This window comes from Oncorhynchus keta, chromosome 26 (assembly GCF_023373465.1).
Source record: "Oncorhynchus keta strain PuntledgeMale-10-30-2019 chromosome 26, Oket_V2, whole genome shotgun sequence".
Classification (NCBI taxonomy): Eukaryota; Metazoa; Chordata; class Actinopteri; order Salmoniformes; family Salmonidae; genus Oncorhynchus; species Oncorhynchus keta.
In genome coordinates, this window is record NC_068446.1 from 45,747,324 (window position 1) to 45,770,696 (window position 23,373).

General features: G+C 38.0%; 1 protein-coding gene across 2 annotated transcripts in view; it reads right to left on the bottom strand.

The window, feature by feature from the left end:
• The window catches only part of LOC118382133 (SKI family transcriptional corepressor 1 homolog-B-like), a 77,502-nt gene that overhangs the window by 21,932 nt on the left and 32,197 nt on the right, over positions 1 to 23,373 (bottom strand). For both annotated transcript variants that reach the window (XM_052481146.1, XM_052481145.1), the window contains exons 2-7: positions 2,359 to 4,168; positions 1,707 to 1,803; positions 1,501 to 1,608; positions 1,288 to 1,353; positions 885 to 959; positions 440 to 514 (exon numbers count right to left, since the gene is read on the bottom strand). In XM_052481146.1, coding sequence (XP_052337106.1) covers positions 440 to 514; positions 885 to 959; positions 1,288 to 1,353; positions 1,501 to 1,608; positions 1,707 to 1,803; positions 2,359 to 4,168 — 2,231 coding nt within the window. The remainder of the gene's footprint in view (positions 1 to 439; positions 515 to 884; positions 960 to 1,287; positions 1,354 to 1,500; positions 1,609 to 1,706; positions 1,804 to 2,358; positions 4,169 to 23,373) is intronic.

Sequence of the window (23,373 nt, forward strand, 5' to 3'; positions counted from 1 at the left end):
GCCACCGTGCTGCTACACCTGCATTGGAATGATAATGTAGGATGTACCAACTGAAGAACACTAGCCAAAACTCTAGTTGTTCCTAAGCCACCGTGCTGCTACACCTGCATTGCTTGCTGTTTGGGGGTTTAGGCTGGGTTTCTGTACAGCACTTTGAGTTATCAGCTGATGTACGAAGGGCCATATAAATACATTGGATTTGAACTAACATTAAATTGGCAGTTGAATGTGTAGTTATTAGGCCTACTGTATGGTCGATACTGAGAGTTTCTAATATTTTTACATGATAGAAATAGGAAACAGAGGAAGTCAGAGTGGCCTATAATTAAGACATTAGAGTGCCCATCCCTGCAAGTTAAAAGGCCGCACAGTTTAAATTCTGCATAATGCCTCGGCGTTCAGATCAACTTTACCGTTGATATGTTTGGTATGTTCTCACCTCTGACAATATGAAGCTGCTGCACCATCTCTTCCCTGTAGGACAGCTCCCTTTTCATCTGATGATGGAAATTATCTGGGGAGCAATTACAATAGCTTAGTCATCTTTAGTATAGCCGATAAACGACTATTTTAATGTGGTCGCCTACACACGCTCGGGCATCCTACTCGGGCAAAATTGAATAAAGCCTCCTAAATCACCAAGTACACAAACGAATAGCCATATGAATTGGATTGAGAAATAAATGACATTCGAATCATGCAATAAAAAAAAAACCTGACATGCACTATAAAACACACCTAACGTAGTGAAAACCATATCGACGTGTGTTTGTTCAGCGGTCAACATGCTGATCGTGATGTGCGTGATACTACGGGGAAAACATTCTCTTTTTAACCCCCCTTTCGAATCGAAAACTGAAATTTGATTTAAAATGAATTAATACTTTTTAAATGTTGGAATTCTCGTTCCAATTTCTTCCTTAGTTCCACTTGCTCAACGAGCTGTCTCTGCAATTCGTCTGTAGAAAATGAATGAACAAATGTGTTAAACAAAAATAAAAAATAAATGAGTATGGGGTGAAAATGGCTGCGGGGTATAGGCTAAATGGTAGACTAAATTATGTTAAACGATTCATGGCAAGCGATTGGTAAAAGGCCTAGGGTGAACGCCAGTCTATTCTATTCTGCAGGGATCATGTAAAGGCATCATTTAGGGATTCTTCCAATTATTAAAGAAAGCCTATAATAAACAATATCATTATTATTATTTAAAAAATAAATAACAAATAGGCAAACATGTTTTTATAAATAACAATGTAATAATAATAAGTTATTGTACGGTGTTACCTTTTGCCAGCTTTTCTATGTCTTTCTGAGTTTGTAATACTCTGCTAACATTGTGCGTTGCCTCGCCTGAAAACACACAGAGACAACATTTATAGCGTTACAAAATATACACAAATAGGCAAGACCAGAAAAAGAAAAAGTATAAGAAAAAGTTCCGACAGAAAATGTAAAATAGCCTATTATCGACGGAGAAGAGGATCGCTAAAAACAAACCCTCATTTAGAGCTACTCTCGGGCTCTCCTCGCCGCTTTGGCCGTCATAAGACGTCGTTTCAACCTCCTCCATTGTCGAAGACGGCTCCTCTCTACTGACACAGTCATCTAAATAAACAGCAAATAAATCCAATGGAAATCAATGAGTCTCGTGGCTTTTCCCGAAATGTATTTTATTATAACATTTGAACAGAACAACATCCAACCTTTCGATTCCACAGTATCTTTACGGTAATTCGGTGCTGAACCAAAAGCATATGGACTTCTCCTTTGTTCCATATCACTCCTGTCCGGTGAATATATCTAGATAAATCAGGACAGGATAATGAAGATAATCGGTAAATTGCATTCAATTCATGCTCTCTGACATTTTTTTTTTTTTTTGGGGGTTGTGTATTTGAACGTCCTTTGATTCTCTGCTATTTAACACAGACAAAACAAACGACCTTTGATTCTCTGCTTTTTAACACAGACAAAACAAACGACCTTTGATTCTCTGCTATTTAACACAGACAAAACAAACGACCTTTGATTCTCTGCTTTTTAACACAGACAAAACAAACGACCTTTGATTCTCTGCTATTTAACACAGACAAAACAAACGACCTTTGATTCTCTGCTATTTAACACAGACAAAACAAACGTGAACGTAAAATTATAAAATAAGCCCAAATCTATACGTGACATTATAAATAAAGGATGATGCCTTTTCCGATGAGTCAATTAATTAAAGGTGGTCTATTGTTACTTTTTAATTCCTATCTGTGAATTTCTAATTCATAACAAACACACAAAAAGTATTTTCCTTGGTATGTAGGACATCGAATATAAAGGAGTGTGTCCATATCAATCACTCACTTCAACAACAGACGTGGTCTTGTTCTCCTGTCTCTCTCTGTCTGAAGACAGTAGTACCACGTGTAGAGGTAGATTCCTTCTCTGTGAGTCGACCACAGCCGCTTGCTCCGGCTCCGATTTGGATTCCAGGCCGTTTAGTGAAGCACCCTGTGCCAAGTTTAGAAGGGGTACAAGGGGGCTCTTGCTGACCTCAATGTTGTGCGGAAGTGACTCCTCATCCTCTTGTGATTTATTGGTTTCAACATCCACATCCGTCTCTCCCACACTGTCCACGCTTCCGGGGGACACGGACCTGTAACTCGAGCTCTCGCTCAGGAAATCTTGTGACAGGTAGCCAGCTCGAGCCCCGTTGTACGACCCCCGGTTACCGTAAAGTTTGGCTATACTCTCCGCGTCTTTAATGACGGGTCTGAATGCAGAGACGTAGCTAATCTTCCGTGATAGAACTGGCCTTATACAGTCCATTGCCCTCGCCTCATCGCCAAACTTGTCGTCCTCATTCCGGGTGGACTGTGTGCTAGAGCACTGGTCACTTTCCATCAGACTGTCCCTCGGAGTGTTGCTACTTCTGTCACTCTGCTCGGATGCGTCCAGATCACTCTGTCTGGCGCACAGGAGCTCCGAGTGCGGTTTGTGCTGGGCCTGTGGCTGTGGCTGGGGGTGGGGGTAGGGGGGCATGGTCAGGCCACCTGCAGTAGGCCAGAACATGGGGAAAGAGTGGTAGGCGCTGTCCTTGGTGCTAGGCCAGGAGAAGACGGAGAGGTGGGCTTTGTTTTGCTCTCCTTCCATCACACCACCACTATCATTCTTTTTCTGGAACAGCCCGAATGTCGGGAACCCGTAGGGATGTGGGTAAAGCGGCGGAGGAATCTTCACATTCTGCAGCATACCGAAGCTCTTACTGGGCACCGGGATAACCGGATAGCTGCGCGTGGTACTCATACTCCCCATGCTTCCCCGGTTGTCCTCGCAGCGGAGGATTTTAGGGGGGATCTCCGGTGAGTCTCTCCGGGAGAGGTTGCTAGGTCCTTGATGTGATTTCAATGGAAAGGAACGCTCAGACCCGTGACCGTGCACGGGCATTGTTCTCTTCCGGCTGCCCCCGTTGAACATGGCCTTCACGTCCTCCCAAGCATGTGCCACGTCGTCAGGTGAGCCCTTGTCGGTCAGTTTGAGGTGTCTCCTCCAGGAGTTAAAGTTAGCAGCGTCTGGCTGGGTGTACTTTGACTCTGGTGTGCGGTGAGAGTGGAATATGAATTTATTGGGAGAAAAATACATATTGCAGAAGGAGCACTTGATGCACTTGGCCCGGGAGCTGTTGTACCTGGCTGGTATAAAGTTACCACGGCTCCCCCACGCGCACTCGTGGGACACATCAAACGCGAAGTTTTCCGGTAATTTTGGAGGGTTGTGAGCTCCAAGAAATGATTTACAAAGCCTCTCGGCCTCGCGCTTTGTGATCATCCCACAGCGCCTCGAGGAGATGGGCATGGCGCCCGCACGCCTCAGAATCTCCAGCTGGACTGGGGTGCATTGCACGCAGGTGATTCCCAGCGCCACGCGCCGGTTGTGGATCTCGTTATAGCTGTAGTTCTTCAGCAGAGTGTTGGAGATCTGCGCCAGGCACAGTCTCTCCTGACCGTCCAGCACCAGGCAGACTATGGGTATTCCATACAGGGCGGTCTCGCTGACCTGGTTGGGTTTCAGGTTGGGGTTGAATGTTGGGAGGTCCTGTTTGGAGCTCGGTGGAGAAGAGCTGGAGTCCCGTGTCGCAGGTAGCAGACGAGGATTACACTCCATTGCTGGAATCCTGCAGAAAAAAAACGAACAATTATTATCATGACAATGAAAGTTTTAATTTATATATATTTTAGTTTTTTTGTTTTTACCTATAATACTTATAAACTAATTTATAATCCAGGCTGCATCACATCCGGCCGTGATTGGGAGTCCCATAGGGCGGCGCACAATTGTTCCAGCGTCGTCCGGGTTTGGCCCGGTTTACGCCGTCATGATAAATAAGAATTTGTTCTTAACTGTTCTTAATTTATTTAAAAAATAATAATAATAAAAATAATGATTTTAAAACAATCCGTATCCTCTTTCCAGCTTCCAAAAAATCTAATATATTGATTAGCCTATAATGACAGCAAATAGTCCTAATAAAAATCGCACAATTACATAGACATGATAATAGTCATCATAAAAACAATAAAATAGACCTGTATTGTTTAAATAGCCCATAAGAACAATATAAAAAGTATAGTCAAATGTATTATATGTATGCGCAAAAGATAATACTTTTACGAGAAACGCTTGGTGGTTTCTCAGGATTTTGTAAAAGCCTATTTTCCAAATCAGATCTAGTGCTATTGCCGCCTAAACCCGTCTTTAACGTGATGAGAGCTGACTCAGCCGGGCCCAAAGCTGATTTAGCCGGTCCTAGAGCTGACCTTAGCCGCGCGGAGAGCAGAGGAGAAGGGCTGAACAGGGCCGGCTAAGAGGCTAACAGGATACGGAACGGAGGGGAAATACACATGAAGCCATGCCAAGCAGCTTAACCTGGAGCAATGAGCCTGTAAGCAGCTCTATAGGTCTTGGATCGGTTGGTAAGATAACAGACCCACTAAAAGAGGAACATTTAAGACGTTTCCAAGAACATACTCGTTTTTCCCCCCATTTTTTCTTCTTCTCTCGATTAAGCGACATGCAATATGCATGTTTAATCCCTCATCAAATATATATTGTAAATGACGCTCTAATTTTTTTACAAACAAATATATAGCCGATAAACCATCAGTGAGCGCGTAGATCAATAGGCGTATTGATGATTGGTAAAACGGCAAGCCACTATATTGTTGTATTTTATTTGGAATGTTTCAAGATTTTTTAAACATTATGTCAAAAGATTTGTTGCGTGAAATGAAATGTATGGCTGTGAATGTACCCGAATGCATTAGGAAATCATGTAATTGTCAATGGCACAACAAGGTAAAAAAGAAAAAAAGAAAAGACAAGACACGCTAAATCCTTTCTTATCGCAAAGCTCACCTTTTTGTATGGTGCAAAAACCCTTCTTCGTTGTGTCAGCAGCAACAACAACAACAACAACAGAGTGCTCAAATATTGTAATTAGGTAAAAAAAAAAAAAGCTGCGTTCACTCGTCCGATGGTTTGAGCAAAACGAGATCAACACCGAATTTTTGACCGGAAGGTTTGTCCAATAATAATTCTGTCCGCCTGCCACTGACCGCTCTTGCATCCCTCGCTGGAGCTCGACTCTCGCGGCTGTGTGTGCGTTCCGTGTGTGTGTGCAGTGTGTAAAGAGAGCATCCACTAGGTAGAGCAAGCAGCCAGCCCACTCCAACGATATTCCACGCGACGCCCTCAACACCATCAAGTGACAGCTGAAGTAATGGCAAGGCACTCCCACTTAGTGCCAGCATCTTTACATTAACCGTTTGCCTTCGGAATCAATGGAAAATAGCAGCGCTCTTATAGGCCCGAGGACAATTAAACGTGGCCCTGAGTCCTTTTCCATCAACATGTAAGGAGAGAGAGAGAGAGAGAGAGAGAGAGAGAGAGAGAGAGAGAGAGAGAGAGAGAGAGAGAGAGAGAGAGCGATAATGAAGAAAGACATAGACTATAGGGTTTAAACATTGATAGCAACTGACTTATGGTTTCCATCATTTATTCCAAGGTTAGTGGAACTTAAAGATTGATTGTCTCTCAGTATATCTCTTGCTTCGCATGATATTCTTCACGTGGATGTGTAATATTTAAGCAACAGTCTAGGGAACGTGGATGTGTAGGCTAACGTCCGAGGACTATTGTGTCCTATTCATTATTTAACACGGTTTATGGCGCGATCAATTACAGGCATTTCTCCCTTGCAGTCTCCGTGTTAAAATGGAAAGGCCATAGAGATAATATGGTAAAATGTGCATTTAAAAGGTATGCAATAGCCTATCTTTATTAAAGGGTATGCATTAGCCTATCTTTATTAAAGGGTATGTATTGGCCTATCATTATTAAAGGGTGTGTATTAGCATATCATTATTAAAGGGTATGTATTAGCATATCATTATTAAAGGGTATGTATTAGCCTATCATTATTAAAGGGTATGTATTAGCCTATCATTATTAAAGGGTATGCATTAGCCTATCATTATTAAAGGGTGTGTATTAGCCTATCATTATTAAAGGGTATGTATTGGCCTATCATTATTAAAGGGTATGTATTAGCCTATCATTATTAAAGGGTATGTATTAGCCTATCATTATTAAAGGGTATGTATTAGCCTATCATTATTAAAGGGTATGTATTAGCCTATCATTATTAAAGGGTATGTATTAGCCTATCATTATTAAAGGGTATGTATTAGCCTATCATTATTAAAGGGTATGCATTAGCCTATCACTATTAAAGGGTATGCATTAGCCTATCATTATTAAAGGGTATGTATTAGCCTATCATTATTAAAGGGTATGCATTAGCCTATCATTATTAAAGGGTATGTATTAGCCTATCATTATTAAAGGGTATGTATTAGCCTATCATTATTAAAGGGTATGTATTAGCCTATCATTATTAAAGGGTATGTATTAGCCTATCATTATTAAAGGGTATGCATTAGCCTATCATTATTAAAGGGTATGTATTAGCCTATCATTATTAAAGGGTATGCATTAGCCTATCATTATTAAAGGGTATGTATTAGCCTATCATTATTAAAGGGTATGCATTAGCCTATCATTATTAAAGGGTATGCATTAGCATATCATTATTAAATTGTCGAAATGAATAAATAAACCAAACAAAAGAGAGAAGCAGGGTAAGTAATCCTTCTCACCCCCCTAAAAAGATTTAGATGCACTATTGTAAAGTGGCTGTTCCACTGGATGTCATATGGTGTATGCACCAATTTGTAAGTTGCTCTGGATAAGAGCGTCTGCTAAATGACTTAAATGTAAATGTAAATGTAAGCAACTGGTAAGATAATTGATATTGAAAACAAATCATTTGTTTATAATCAAGACCTCTGCCATTTCATATATATTTTCTCAAACAGGCCTATTCACATTCATTGAATTTGTACATTGTAGGCCTACAGAGTATGGAACCCCGTTTGGGTCTTTGGGTGTCCAAAAAATATACACGTCTCACTATTTGACACGTCAAATAATAATGTTGGACAGGTATGTCAAATAATAATTTAATTTGACGTGTCACATTAAAAAAAAATATATATATATTTTGAATGTTGTGTGCGCAGAAGCCAAGCGCCACCACAAAGATCAGTAGCATTGTCAAACTAAAAAAACGCTAAACTAAACAACAAGTCTGCAAACAAGCGCACACTCCGGCCACGATGTGATATTGGTGATAATCCATGATCTGTTCGACCGAATGGGAAAACGTGTAAGTCTTTGAAATAAGATCAGGACTTAACTAGCAGGATTTAATAATATAATAATAATATATGCCATTTAGCAGACGCTTTTATCCAAAGCGACTTACAGTCATGTGTGCATACATTCTACGTATGGGTGGTCCCAGGGATCGAACCCACTACCCTGGCGTTACAAGCGCCATGCTCTACCAACTGAGCTACAGGACCAAAAGTAAAACATGTTAGCTAGGTAGTCTAAGATCCCGCTGCTGCTTGAAAGACAGCACATATATATTTTATCTTTATTTAAAAAGTCAGTAAAGAAAACATTCTTATTTACAATTACGGCGATTTGTCACCTCGGGGATTTGAACTTGCAACCTGCCGTTCACTAGTCCAACGCTCTAACCACTAGACTACCCGCCGCCCCAGCTGTTACACCGGATTCATCCTAGCTAGTCAGAAATACAGAATCATAATCAAGCATTTTTGTCAACGTTGATGACTGTTTGGAAACTGGAGGTTTTTCTCCCGAATGTCAACTTTGGTTTTCAGTATGACAAATATCTTTGATAAAAAATGTTTTAACAACTTCTCGGGCAGCTTGGTACCTAATCTAGTACCGATGCAACCAGCCTGAAAACAAGGACCAGGAACTGCAATTATTTCCAATATTCTTAACAATAATTTAGGAACCCATGGGACTATTAGCTAGCCAGCCACTTGTTGTTCACCTATTGAAATCGACCTTCAGTTCATGGAAAAAATATCTAACTAGCTACTAAATAACGAACGGAACAAGACAGTCGGCTCCCTAACCCTGTTGTTACCTTATTGTCTTATACGCATAGCCAGTGTAGCTTGACAGGACCGGGTAGGACCATCATCAACCAAACACTAAAAATGTCTTATAAATTAGGGATATTTTAGCTGCTGAAACAGATTATGTCGTTTTGCTATGTTATTTGGGGAGAACATTGTTTGTATCTATCAGCTGGCTAGCTCCCCCCCCTCCCTTCTGACCAGCACTTTTCCCAGAGTTTAGGGGGAGCGTGTCGGCTTCATGCAGCAGGCAGGTGCGTGAGACAACCAGTATCATAGCAAGCATATCAGTGAATGGTATTCATGAACATGTTCAATTGTTATTTGAAGTGCAGTCATTTTCAGGTCCTGATTGGTCAAGGAGCTTTTTGACGTTTTGCATATTGTTATTTGATGCGTCAAATAGTGTTATTTTGACGCGTATTCCTTTTGACATGCAAAGACCCCCCCCCCCCCAAAAAAAAAAAAAAACAACGTTCAATATAAGACCCCATACATGGTTAGATTATCCATGTATCTTTTTAAAAATACATTCTCAACGGTCTCTGACGCGCGACACGGTGTTCTAACAGCAATGAATCATAGTGACGTCACGAAATGCTTCTGAATACTTCACCCAATCAGAGGGTGATGTGGCACGTGGTAAAGACAGACTGGCAGCGAAGACACATTGATAGTGAATGAGGGTTGAAATGATTATACGGGGTACAGGCCTTCTTCATATGTTGAGTTCCCACGGACTCTCTCTCTCTCCCTTCAGCTCTGCAGCCGCCAGACATTAGTCCTGACAATGACCGGCTGTTCTAGAGGTCGTTCAATCATTACGCATCAATCATGTCACCTTTCACGCATGTTATAAGTAAAATATTATTTTATAAGTAAAATTCAAAGATTTCTACATTCAAATGGGAAAACAAATTAGATTTAAAAAATAAAAATACAATTTTCCTTTTTGTAATTTGGGTAACCACATCAGACCTATATACCAAATAAGGTGTAAATAAAATATGTACCCCCCTCCCCTCTCTCTAAACATTGATAATCCATTGTAGCCTAAATATTTTCATCGTTGTTTGACTTCACCAAAGCAGTCAGTTTAGCGCATGTGTGTTACTGTGTTTCACCCCTGCCGTTGAAAGCGTGCGCGCGCACGGATCACAGCCCAGTCCACTGTAATATTGATGGTGGTGTGTAACCCGATCGGTCCCCCCGGTGCCAGGTCCAATATCGACCTCCACCACCGTGATACTTTCCTCCTCAACAACAACAATAATTCCAATTTTTGTACTGTAATTATTCATCGATTTAAATAATTCAGAGAGCAAGTTGAGATGCCACACTGTCAGCCATTATCTTGTAGGTTTAGGATGAACTCATGACGGTGTTTTAAATTTAGCTTTAGTTTAGCACAGGTATTCATTCCTATATATATATATATATATATATATACTGAACCAGCACGTTTTAACATTTTAATCAGAACAAAGTATCTTTCTATTTTTCGTTTTGAAGCTTTATGTTTTATATTAAAACAAACAAGTTGGATATGAACTTGGTCCAATATGTCGATAATAATCTGCACCTGACTTTGCTGAAACGAATTAAGCTTTTAAATATAAATATTCAACATTTGACACTGAATAACTGTGACTGAATATAACCTAAATGATAAAAAGACTATATATATATTTTTTAAATGCTTGATAAAAAAACAAACAATTATTGTAAAATAATACATTGAGATTTAAATGAGTCATAAAATTATGATTCAAATGATGACCAACATCAGTCATTTGAGGGGGAGAGGACACAATCCTGAAGTCCTGTGAAATGCCTCCATTGATGCAGTTTTTACTAATAAAATACATCGTCTAAACGGTTGATATACGAATAAGTAGACTATATATTATTAAAGAACAGACTAAAAAAAAAAGGCGAATAATAAAGTTTTTTAAACCTGAAAAATAGTAGACCTATAGGAATATTATACAAACCGTCCCTGTTCTCGTGCTGTTAAAACGACACACAAAAAAAAACATGCTAATGGGACCTATTCTTTACTGCAGGCAGCTAATAACACATACCGTTGCCAGTTAGTGGTGGTCCCATCTGTCAGAGGGAGGCCTCGCGTCGCCTGAATAGAGGATCACTTGGCACAGACCACAGCCGCGGAAAGTAGGGGTTCTGTGGGTGCCGCAGCACCCCCTAATTGTCCCGTATTAGCCGGCCCAAATAGCAGTCTGCAGGTAAAACCAGAAGACCCTGCCTTCATGTCCTGTGTTACTATTCAAATTAAAACAAAACCGCTGAATTACTCATTTAATTTCTTCATTCTCCTTGCAAAATTTGACAAACACAAAAAACACACGTTTGAAATCTGTCCCCAAATGTAATTTATTTTTATTTATCAAATCCAATATTTCATCAAATCTCTAGAATTCGTCAATACTATTTAAAAAATATACTGATAACTCTATCATAGGTTTATACATCTGTAACCCCTGATAACTCTATCATAGGTTTATACATCTGTAACCCCTGACCTGATAACTCTATCATAGGTTTATACATCTGTAACCCCTGATAACTCTATCATAGGTTTATACATCTGTAACCCTGATAACTCTATCATAGGTTTATACATCTGTAACCCTGATAACTCTATCATAGGTTTATACATCTGTAACCTCTGACATGATAACTCTATCATAGGTTTATACATCTGTAACCCCTGATAACTCTATCATAGGTTTATACATCTGTAACCCCTGATAACTCTATCATAGGTTTATACATCTGTAACCCCTGACCTGATAACTCTATCATAGGTTTATACATCTGTAACCCTGATAACTCTATCATAGGTTTAAACATCTATAACCCCTGACCTGATAACTCTATCATAGGTTTATACATCTGTAACCCCTGATAACTCTATCATAGGTTTATACATCTGTAACCCCTGACCTGATAACTCTATCATAGGTTTATACATCTGTAACCCCTGACCTGATAACTCTATCATAGGTTTATACATCTGTAACCCTGATAACTCTATCATAGGTTTATACATCTGTAACCCCTGACCTGATAACTCTATCATAGGTTTATACATCTATAACCCCTGACCTGATAACTCTATCATAGGTTTATACATCTGTAACCCCTGATAACTCTATCATAGGTTTATACATCTGTAACCCTGATAACTCTATCATAGGTTTATACATCTGTAACCCCTGATAACTCTATCATAGGTTTATACATCTGTAACCCCTGATAACTCTATCATAGGTTTATACATCTGTAACCCCTGATAACTCTATCATAGGTTTATACATCTGTAACCCTGATAACTCTATCATAGGTTTATACATCTGTAACCCCTGATAACTCTATCATAGGTTTATACATCTGTAACCCTGATAACTCTATCATAGGTTTATACATCTGAAACCCTGATAACTCTATCATAGGTTTATACATCTGTAACCCCTGACCTGATAACTCTATCATAGGTTTATACATCTATAACCCCTGATAACTCTATCATAGGTTTATACATCTGTAACCCCTGACCTGATAACTCTATCATAGGTTTATACATCTGTAACCCTGATAACTCTATCATAGGTTTATACATCTATAACCCCTGATAACTCTATCATAGGTTTATACATCTGTAACCTCTGACATGATAACTCTATCATAGGTTTATACATCTGAAATCCTGATAACTCTATCATAGGTTTATACATCTGTAACCCCTGACGTGATAACTCTATCATAGGTTTATACATCTGTAACCCCTGATAACTCTATCATAGGTTTATACATCTGTAACCCCTGACCTGATATCTCTATCATAGGTTTATACATCTGTAACCCTGATAACTCTATCATAGGTTTATACATCTGTAACCCCTGATAACTCTATCATAGGTTTATACATCTGTAACCCCTGATAACTCTATCATAGGTTTATACATCTGTAACCCCTGACCTGATAACTCTATCATAGGTTTATACATCTGTAACCCCTGACCTGATAACTCTATCACAGGTTTATACATCTGTAACCCCCCCTGACCTGATAACTCTATCACAGGTTTATACATCTGTAACCCCCCCTGACCTGATAACTCTATCACAGGTTTATACATCTGTAACCCCTGATAACTCTATCATAGGTTTATACATCTGTAACCCCTGATAACTCTATCATAGGTTTATACATCTGTAACCCCTGATAACTCTATTATAGGTTTATACATCTGTAACCCTGACCTGATAACTCTATCATAGGTTTATACATCTGTAACCCCTGACCTGATAACTCTATCATAGGTTTATATATCTATAACCCCTGATAACTCTATCATAGGTTTATACATCTGTGACCCCTGATAACTCTATCATAGGTTTATACATCTGTAACCCCTGACCTGATAACTCTATCATAGGTTTATACATCTGTAACCCCTGACCTGAGAACTCTATCACAGGTTTATACATCTGTAACCCCCCCTGACCTGATAACTCTATCACAGGTTTATACATCTGTAACCCCCCCTGACCTGATAACTCTATCACAGGTTTATACATCTGTAACCCCTGATAACTCTATCATAGGTTTATACATCTGTAACCCCTGATAACTCTATCATAGGTTTATACATCTGTAACCCCTGACCTGATAACTCTATCATAGGTTTATACATCTGTAACCCCTGATAACTCTATCATAGGTTTATACATCTGTAACCCCTGACCTGATAACTCTATCATAGGTTTATACATCTGTAACCCCTGACCTGATAACTCTATCATAGGTTTATATATCTATAACCCCTGATAACTCTATCATAGGTTTATACATCTGTAACCCCTGACCTGATAACTCTATCATAGGTTTATACATCTGTAACCCCTGACCTGATAACTCTATCATAGGTTTATACATCTATAACCCCTGACCTGATAACTCTATCATAGGTTTATACATCTGTAACCCCTGACCTGATAACTCTATCATAGGTTTATACATCTGTAACCCCTGATAACTCTATCATAGGTTTATACATCTATAACCCCTGACCTGATAACTCTATCATAGGTTTATACATCTGTAACCCCTGACCTGATAACTCTATCATAGGTTTATACATCTGTAACCCCTGATAACTCTATCATAGGTTTATACATCTGTAATCCCTGACCTGATAACTCTATCATAGGTTTATACATCTGTAACCCCTGATAACTCTATCATAGGTTTAAACATCTATAACCCCTGACCTGATAACTCTATCATAGGTTTATACATCTGTAACCCTGATAACTCTATCATAGGTTTAAACATCTATAACCCCTGACCTGATAACTCTATCATAGGTTTATACATCTGTAACCCTGATAACTCTATCATAGGTTTATACATCTGTAACCCCTGACCTGATAACTCTATCATAGGTTTATACATCTATAACCCCTGATAACTCTATAATAGGTTTATACATCTGTAACCCCTGATAACTCTATCATAGGTTTATACATCTGTAACCCTGATAACTCTATCATAGGTTTATACATCTGTAACCCCTGATAACTCTATCATAGGTTTAAACATCTATAACCCCTGACCTGATAACTCTATCATAGGTTTATACATCGGTAACCCCTGATAACTCTATCATAGGTTTATACATCTGTAACCTCTGACCTGATAACTCTATCACAGGTTTATACATCTGTAATCCCTGACCTGATAACTCTATCATAGGTTTATACATCTGTAACCCCTGATAACTCTATCATAGGTTTATACATCTGAAACCCTGATAACTCTATCATAGGTTTATACATCTGTAACCCTGATAACTCTATCATAGGTTTAAACATCTATAACCCCTGATAACTCTATCATAGGTTTATACATCTATAACCCCTGACCTGATAACTCTATCATAGGTTTATACATCTGTAACCCCTGATAACTCTATCATAGGTTTATACATCTATAACCCCTGATAACTCTATCATAGGTTTATACATCTGTAACCCCTGATAACTCTATCATAGGTTTATACATCTGTAACCCTGATAACTCTATCATAGGTTTATACATCTGTAACCCCTGATAACTCTATCATAGGTTTATACATCTATAACCCCTGATAACTCTATCATAGGTTTATACATCTGTAACCCCTGACCTGATAACTCTATCATAGGTTTATACATCTGTAACCCTGATAACTCTATCATAGGTTTAAACATCTATAACCCCTGACCTGATAACTCTATCATAGGTTTATACATCTGTAACACTGATAACTCTATCATAGGTTTATACATCTGTAACCCTGATAACTCTATCATAGGTTTATACATCTGTAACCCCTGATAACTCTATCATAGGTTTATACATCTGAAACCCTGATAACTCTATCATAGGTTTATACATCTGTAACCCCTGACCTGATAACTCTATCATAGGTTTATACATCTGTAACCCTGATAACTCTATCATAGGTTTATACATCTGTAACCCCTGACCTGATAACTCTATCATAGGTTTATACATCTGTAACCCTGATAACTCTATCATAGGTTTATACATCTGTAACCCCTGACCTGATAACTCTATCATAGGTTTATACATCTGTAACCCTGATAACTCTATCATAGGTTTATACATCTGTAACTCTATCCCTGACCTGATAACTCTATCATAGGTTTATACATCTGTAACCCCCCTGATAACTCTATCATAGGTTTATACATCTGAAACCCTGATAACTCTATCATAGGTTTATACATAACCCTGATAACTCCATCTGTAACCTGATAACTCTATCATAGGTTTATACATCTGTAACCCCTGACCTGATAACTCTATCATAGGTTTATACATCTGTAACCCCTGATAACTCTATCATAGGTTTATACATCTGTAACCCTATAACTCTATCATAGGTTTATACATCTGTAACCCCTGATAACTCTATCATAGGTTTATACATCTGTAACCCTGATAACTCTATCATAGGTTTATACATCTGTAACCCCTGATAACTCTATCATAGGTTTATAATCTGTCTGATAACTCTATCATAGGTTTATACATCTGTAACCCTGATAACTCTATCATAGGTTTATACATCTGTAACCCCTGACCTGATAACTCTATCATAGGTTTAAACATCTATAACCCCTGACCTGATAACTCTATCATAGGTTTATACATCGGTAACCCCTGATAACTCTATCATAGGTTTATACATCTGTAACCTCTGACCTGATAACTCTATCATAGGTTTATACATCTGTAACCCCTGATAACTCTATCATAGGTTTATACATCTGTAACCCCTGATAACTCTATCATAGGTTTATACATCTGTAACCCTGATAACTCTATCATAGGTTTAAACATCTATAACCCCTGACCTGATAACTCTATCATAGGTTTATACATCTGTAACCCCTGATAACTCTATCATAGGTTTATACATCTGTAACCCTGATAACTCTATCATAGGTTTATACATCTGTAACCCCTGATAACTCTATCATAGGTTTATACATCTGTAACCCTGACCTGATAACTCTATCATAGGTTTATACATCTGTAACCCCTGATAACTCTATCATAGGTTTATAACATCATAGGTTTATACATCTGTAACCCTGATAACTCTATCATAGGTTTATACATCTGTAACCCTGATAACTCTATCATAGGTTTATACATCTGTAACCCCTGACCTGATAACTCTATCATAGGTTTATACATCTGTAACCCCTGATAACTCTATCATAGGTTTATACATCTGTAACCCCTGATAACTCTATCATAGGTTTATACATCTGTAACCCTGACCTAGGATAACTCTATCATAGGTTTATACACATCTATAATCCCCTGATAACTCTATCATAGGTTTATACATCTGTAACCCTGATAACTCTATCATAGGTTTATACATCTATAACTCTATCATAGGTTTAACATCCCTGATAACTCTATCATAGGTTTATACATCTGTAACCCCTGACCTGATAACTCTATCATAGGTTTATACATCTGTAACCCCTGACCTGATAACTCTATCATAGGTTTATACATCTGTAACTGACCTGATAACTCTATCATAGGTTTTACATCTGTAACCCTGATAACTCTATCATAGGTTTATACATCTGTAACCCCTGACCCTGATAACTCTATCATAGGTTTATACATCTGTAACCCCTGACCTGATAACTCTATCATAGGTTTATACATCTGTAACCCTGATAACTCTATCATAGGTTTATACATCTGTAACCCCTGATAACTCTATCATAGGTTTATACATCTTAAACATCTGTAACCCTGACCTGATAACTCATAGGTTTATCATAGGTTTATACATCTGTAACCCTGATAACTCTATCATAGGTTTATACATCTGTAACCCCCCTGATAACTCTATCATAGGTTTATACATCTGTAATCATAGGTTTATACCCCTGATAACTCTATCATAGGTTTATACATCTGTAACCCTGATAACTCTATCATAGGTTTATACATCTGTAACCCCTGACCTGATAACTCTATCATAGGTTTATACATCTGTAACCCCCCTGATAACTCTATCATAGGTTTATACATCTGTAACCCCTGACCTGATAACTCTATCATAGGTTTATACATCTGTAACCCCTGATAACTCTATCATAGGTTTATACATCTGTAACCCTGATAACTCTATCATAGGTTTATAACATCTATAACCCCTGACCTGATAACTCTATCATAGGTTTATAACATCTGTAACCCCTGATAACCTAGGATAACTGATAACTATCATAGGTTTATACATCTATAACCCCCTGATAACTCTATCATAGGTTTATACATCTGTAATCTGATAAATCATAGGTTTATACATCTGAAACCCTGATAACTCTATCATAGGTTTATACATCTGTAACCCCTGACCTGATAACTCTATCATAGGTTTATACATCTGTAACCCTGATAACTCTATCATAGGTTTATACATCTGTAACCCCTGACCTGATAACTCTATCATAGGTTTATACATCTGTAACCCCTGATAACTCTATCATAGGTTTATACATCTGTAACCCCTGACCTGATAACTCTATCATAGGTTTATACATCTGTAACCCTGATAACTCTATCATAGGTTTATACATCTGTAACCCTGATAACTCTATCATAGGTTTATACATCTGTAACCCTGATAACTCTATCATAGGTTCATACATCTGTAACCCCTGATAACTCTATCATAGGTTTATACATCTGTAACCCCGATAACTCTATCATAGGTTTAAACATCTATAACCCCTGACCTGATAACTCTATCATAGGTTTATACATCTGAAACCCTGATAACTCTATCATAGGTTTATACATCTGTAACCCTGATAACTCTATCATAGGTTTAAACATCTGTAACCCTGATAACTCTATCATAGGTTTATACATCTGTAACCCTGATAACTCTATCATAGGTTTATACATCTGTAACCCTGATAACTCTATCATAGGTTTATACATCTGTAACCCTGACCTGATAACTCTATCATAGGTTTATAACATCTGTAACCCTGATAACTCTATCATAGGTTTATACATCTGTAACCCTGACCTGATAACTCTATCATAGGTTTATACATCTGTAACCCTGATAACTCTATCATAGGTTTAAACATCTATAACCCTGATAACTCTATCATAGGTTTATACATCTGTAACCCCTGATAACTCTATCATAGGTTTATAACATCTATAACCCCTGATAACTATCTGATAACTCTATCATAGGTTTATACATCTGTAAGGTTTATACATCTGTAACCCTGATAACTCTATCATAGGTTTATACATCTGTAACCCTGATAACTCTATCATAGGTTTATACATCTGTAACCCTGACCTGATAACTCTATCATAGGGTTTAACTCTATCATAGGTTTATACATCTGTAACCCTGATAACTCTATCATAGGTTTATACATCTGTAACCCTGATAACTCTATCATAGGTTTATACATCTGTAACCCTGATAACTCTATCATAGGTTTATACATCTGTAACCCCTGACCTGATAACTCTATCATAGGTTTATACATCTGTAACCCTGATAACCCTGATAACTCTATCATAGGTTTATACATCTGTAACCCTGATAACTCTATCATAGGTTTATACATCTGTAACCCTGATAATCTATCATAGGTTTATACATCTGTAACCTGATAACTCTATCATAGGTTTATACATCTGTAACCCCTGATAACTCTATCATAGGTTTATACATCTGATAACTCTATCTGATCTGTAACCCCTGATAACTCTATCATAGGTTTATACATCTGTAATCCCTGACCTGATAACTCTATCATAGGTTTATACATAACCCTGTAACTCTATCATAGGTTTATACATCTATAACCCCTGATAACTCTATCATAGGTTTATACATCTGTAACCCTGACCTGATAACTCTAGGTTTATACATCTGTAACCCCTGATAACTCTATCATAGGTTTATACATCTGTAACCCCTGATAACTCTATCATAGGTTTATACATCTGTAACCCCTGACCTGATAACTCTATCATAGGTTTATACATCTGTAAATCCATCTAACCCCTGATAACTCTATCATAGGTTTATACATCTGTAACCCCTGATAACTCTATCATAGGTTTATACATCTGTAACCCTGATAACTCTATCATAGGTTTAAACATCTATAACCCTGACCTGATAACTCTATCATAGGTTTATACATCTGTAACCCCTGATAACTCTATCATAGGTTTATACATCTGTAACCCCTGATAACTCTATCATAGGTTTATACATCTGTAACCCCTGATAACTCTATCATAGGTTTATACATCTGTAACCCTGATAACTCTATCATAGGTTTAAACATCTATAACCCCTGACCTGATAACTCTATCATAGGTTTATACATCTGTAACCCCTGATAACTCTATCATAGGTTTATACATCTGTAACCCTGATAACTCTATCATAGGTTTATACATCTGTAACCCCTGATAACTCTATCATAGGTTTAAACATCTATAACCCCTGACCTGATAACTCTATCATAGGTTTATACATCTGTAACCTCTGACCTGATAACTCTATCATAGGTTTATACATCTGTAACCCTGATAACTCTATCATAGGTTTATACATCTGTAACCCCTGACCTGATAACTCTATCATAGGTTTATACATCTGTAACCCCTGATAACTCTATCATAGGTTTATACATCTGTAACCCTGATAACTCTATCATAGGTTTATACATCTGTAACCCTGATAACTCTATCATAGGTTTATACATCTGTAACCCTGATAACTCTATCATAGGTTTATACATCTGTAACCCCTGACCTGATAACTCTATCATAGGTTTATACATCTGTAACCCCTGATAACTCTATCATAGGTTTATACATCTGTAACCCCTGATAACTCTATCATAGGTTTATACATCTGTAACCCCTGACCTGATAACTCTATCATAGGTTTATACATCTGTAACCCTGATAACTCTATCATAGGTTTATACATCTGTAACCCCTGATAACTCTATCATAGGTTTATACATCTGTAACCCTGATAACTCTATCATAGGTTTATACATCTGTAACCCTGATAACTCTATCATAGGTTTATACATCTGTAACCCCTGATAACTCTATCATAGGTTTATACATCTTTAACCCCTGACCTGATAACTCTATCATAGGTTTATACATCTATAACCCCTGACCTGATAACTCTATCATAGGTTTATACATCTGTAACCCTGATAACTCTATCATAGGTTTATACATCTGTAACCCTGATAACTCTATCATAGGTTTATACATCTGTAACCCCTGACCTGATAACTCTATCATAGGTTTATACATCTGTAACCCCTGATAACTCTATCATAGGTTTATACATCTGAAACCCTGATAACTCTATCATAGGTTTATACATCTGTAACCTCTGACCTGATAACTCTATCATAGGTTTATACATCTGTAACCCCTGATAACTCTATCATAGGTTTATACATCTGTAACCCCTGACCTGATAACTCTATCATAGGTTTATACATCTGAAACCCTGATAACTCTATCATAGGTTTAAACATCTATAACCCCTGATAACTCTATCATAGGTTTATACATCTGTAACCTCTGACCTGATAACTCTATCATAGGTTTAAACATCTATAACCCCTGACCTGATAACTCTATCATAGGTTTATACATCTGTAACACTGATAACTCTATCATAGGTTTAAACATCTATAACCCCTGATAACTCTATCATAGGTTTATACATCTGTAACCTCTGACCTGATAACTCTATCATAGGTTTATACATCTGTAACCCTGATAACTCTATCATAGGTTTATACATCTAACCTCTGACCTGATAACTCTATCATAGGTTTATACATCTGTAACCCTGATAACTCTATCATAGGTTTATACATCTGTAACCCCTGATAACTCTATCATAGGTTTATACATCTGTAACCCCTGATAACTCTATCATAGGTTTATACATCTGTAACCCCTGATAACTCTATCATAGGTTTATACATCTGTAACCCCTGACCTGATAACTCTATCATAGGTTTATACATCTGTAATCCCTGACCTGATAACTCTATCATAGGTTTATACATCTGTAACCCCTGATAACTCTATCATAGGTTTATACATCTGTAACCCTGATAACTCTATCATAGGTTTAAACATCTATAACCCCTGACCTGATAACTCTATCATAGGTTTATACATCTGTAACCCCTGATAACTCTATCATAGGTTTAAACATCTGTAACCCTGATAACTCTATCATAGGTTTATACATCTGTAACCCCTGATAACTCTATCATAGGTTTAAACATCTGTAACCCCTGATAACTCTATCATAGGTTTATACATCTATAACCCCTGATAACTCTATCATAGGTTTATACATCTGTAATCCCTGACCTGATAACTCTATCATAGGTTTAAACATCTATAACCCCTGATAACTCTATCATAGGTTTATACATCTGTAACCCCTGATAACTCTATCATAGGTTTATACATCTATAACCCCTGATAACTCTATCATAGGTTTATATATCTGTAACCCTGATAACTCTATCATAGGTTTATACATCTATAACCCCTGATAACTCTATCATAGGTTTATACATCTGTAACCCCTGATAACTCTATCATAGGTTTATACATCTGTAACCCCTGACCTGATAACTCTATCATAGGTTTATACATCTGTAACCCCTGATAACTCTATCATAGGTTTATACATCTGTAACCTCTGTATGTATTTTATAAACTTTAACTTTTGAAACCTCACTGGCAATTCAATTGTTTGGATTTTTTCATTTATTTTTCTTGTAAAACATTTTTTAAACTTTAATGTTATGTTATGTTTCGTTCGAGAGAAATAGGTTTAGTGATGTCCTTATAAAATAAATAAAATAAATGTTTATTGTAATTTGAAACATAGGTTAATTAATGTAGGTTATTAAAACACCAATTTAATAATAGTATTTATAGCATCACTATTGATTAAGGCCATAAGAACATGAAATGCTGACCCCTTCCTTCAAGATTGCTTAAATGCTATTCTAATTCATTACATTTATTTATCCATAATCATTTCACCTTAGTCTATTTGTTAGTCTATTTGTTCTCTGTGTTCTCTGTGTTCTCTGTGTTCTCTGTGTTCTCTGCCTCCTCTGTGTTCTCTGTGTTCTCAGCCTTCTCTGTGTTCTCTGTGTTCTCTGGGTTCTCTGTGTTCTCTGCCTCCTCTGTGTTCTCTGTGTTCTCAGCCTTCTCTGTCTTCTCTGTGTTCTCTGTGTTCTCTGTGTTCCCTGTGTTCCCTGTGTTCTCTGTGTTCTCAGCCTTCTCTGTGTTCTCTGTGTTCTCAACCTTCTCTGTGTTCTCTGTGTTCTCAGCCTTCTCTGTGTTCTCTGTGTTCTCAGCCTTCTCTGCCTCCTCTGTGTTCTCTGTGTTCTTTGTGTTCTCTGTGTTCTCTGTGTTCTCAGCCTTCTCTGTGTTCTCTGTGTTCTCTGTGTTCCCTGTGTTCTCTGTGTTCTCTGTGTTCCCTGTGTTCTCTGTGTTCTCATCCTTCTCTGTGTTCTCTGTGGTCTCTGTGTTCCCTGTGTTCTCTGTGTTCTCTGTGTTCTCTGCCTCCTCTGTGTTCTCTGTGTTCTCAGCCTTCTCTGTGTTCTCTGTGTTCTCTGCCTCCTCAGTGTTCTCTGTGTTCTCTGTGTTCTCTGCTTCCTCTGTGTTCTCTGTGTTCTCTGCCTCCTCTGTGTTCTGTGTTCCCTGTGTTCTGTGTTCCCTGTGTTCCCTGTGTTCCCTGTGTTCCCTGTGTTCCCTGTGTTCCCTGTGTTCCCTGTGTTCCCTGTGTTTCCTGTGTTTCCTGTGTTTCCTGTGTTTCCTGTGTTCCCTGTGTTCCCTGTGTTCCCTGTGTTCCCTGTGTTTCCTGTGTTTCCTGTGTTTCCTGTGTGTCCTGTGTTCCCTGTGTTCCCTGTGTTCCCTGTGTTCTCTGTGTTCCCTGTGTTCTCTGTGTCCTCTGTGTTCTCTGTGTTCTCTGTGCTGTGGAGATACATCATAGCAGTCTAAATCAAGGAGATTAATGAATACTGCTGGGAGAGAGGTCTCCATTTACCACGTGTATCAGCACCATGTCAACAGCCTAAAACCATGACCCCAATAAAT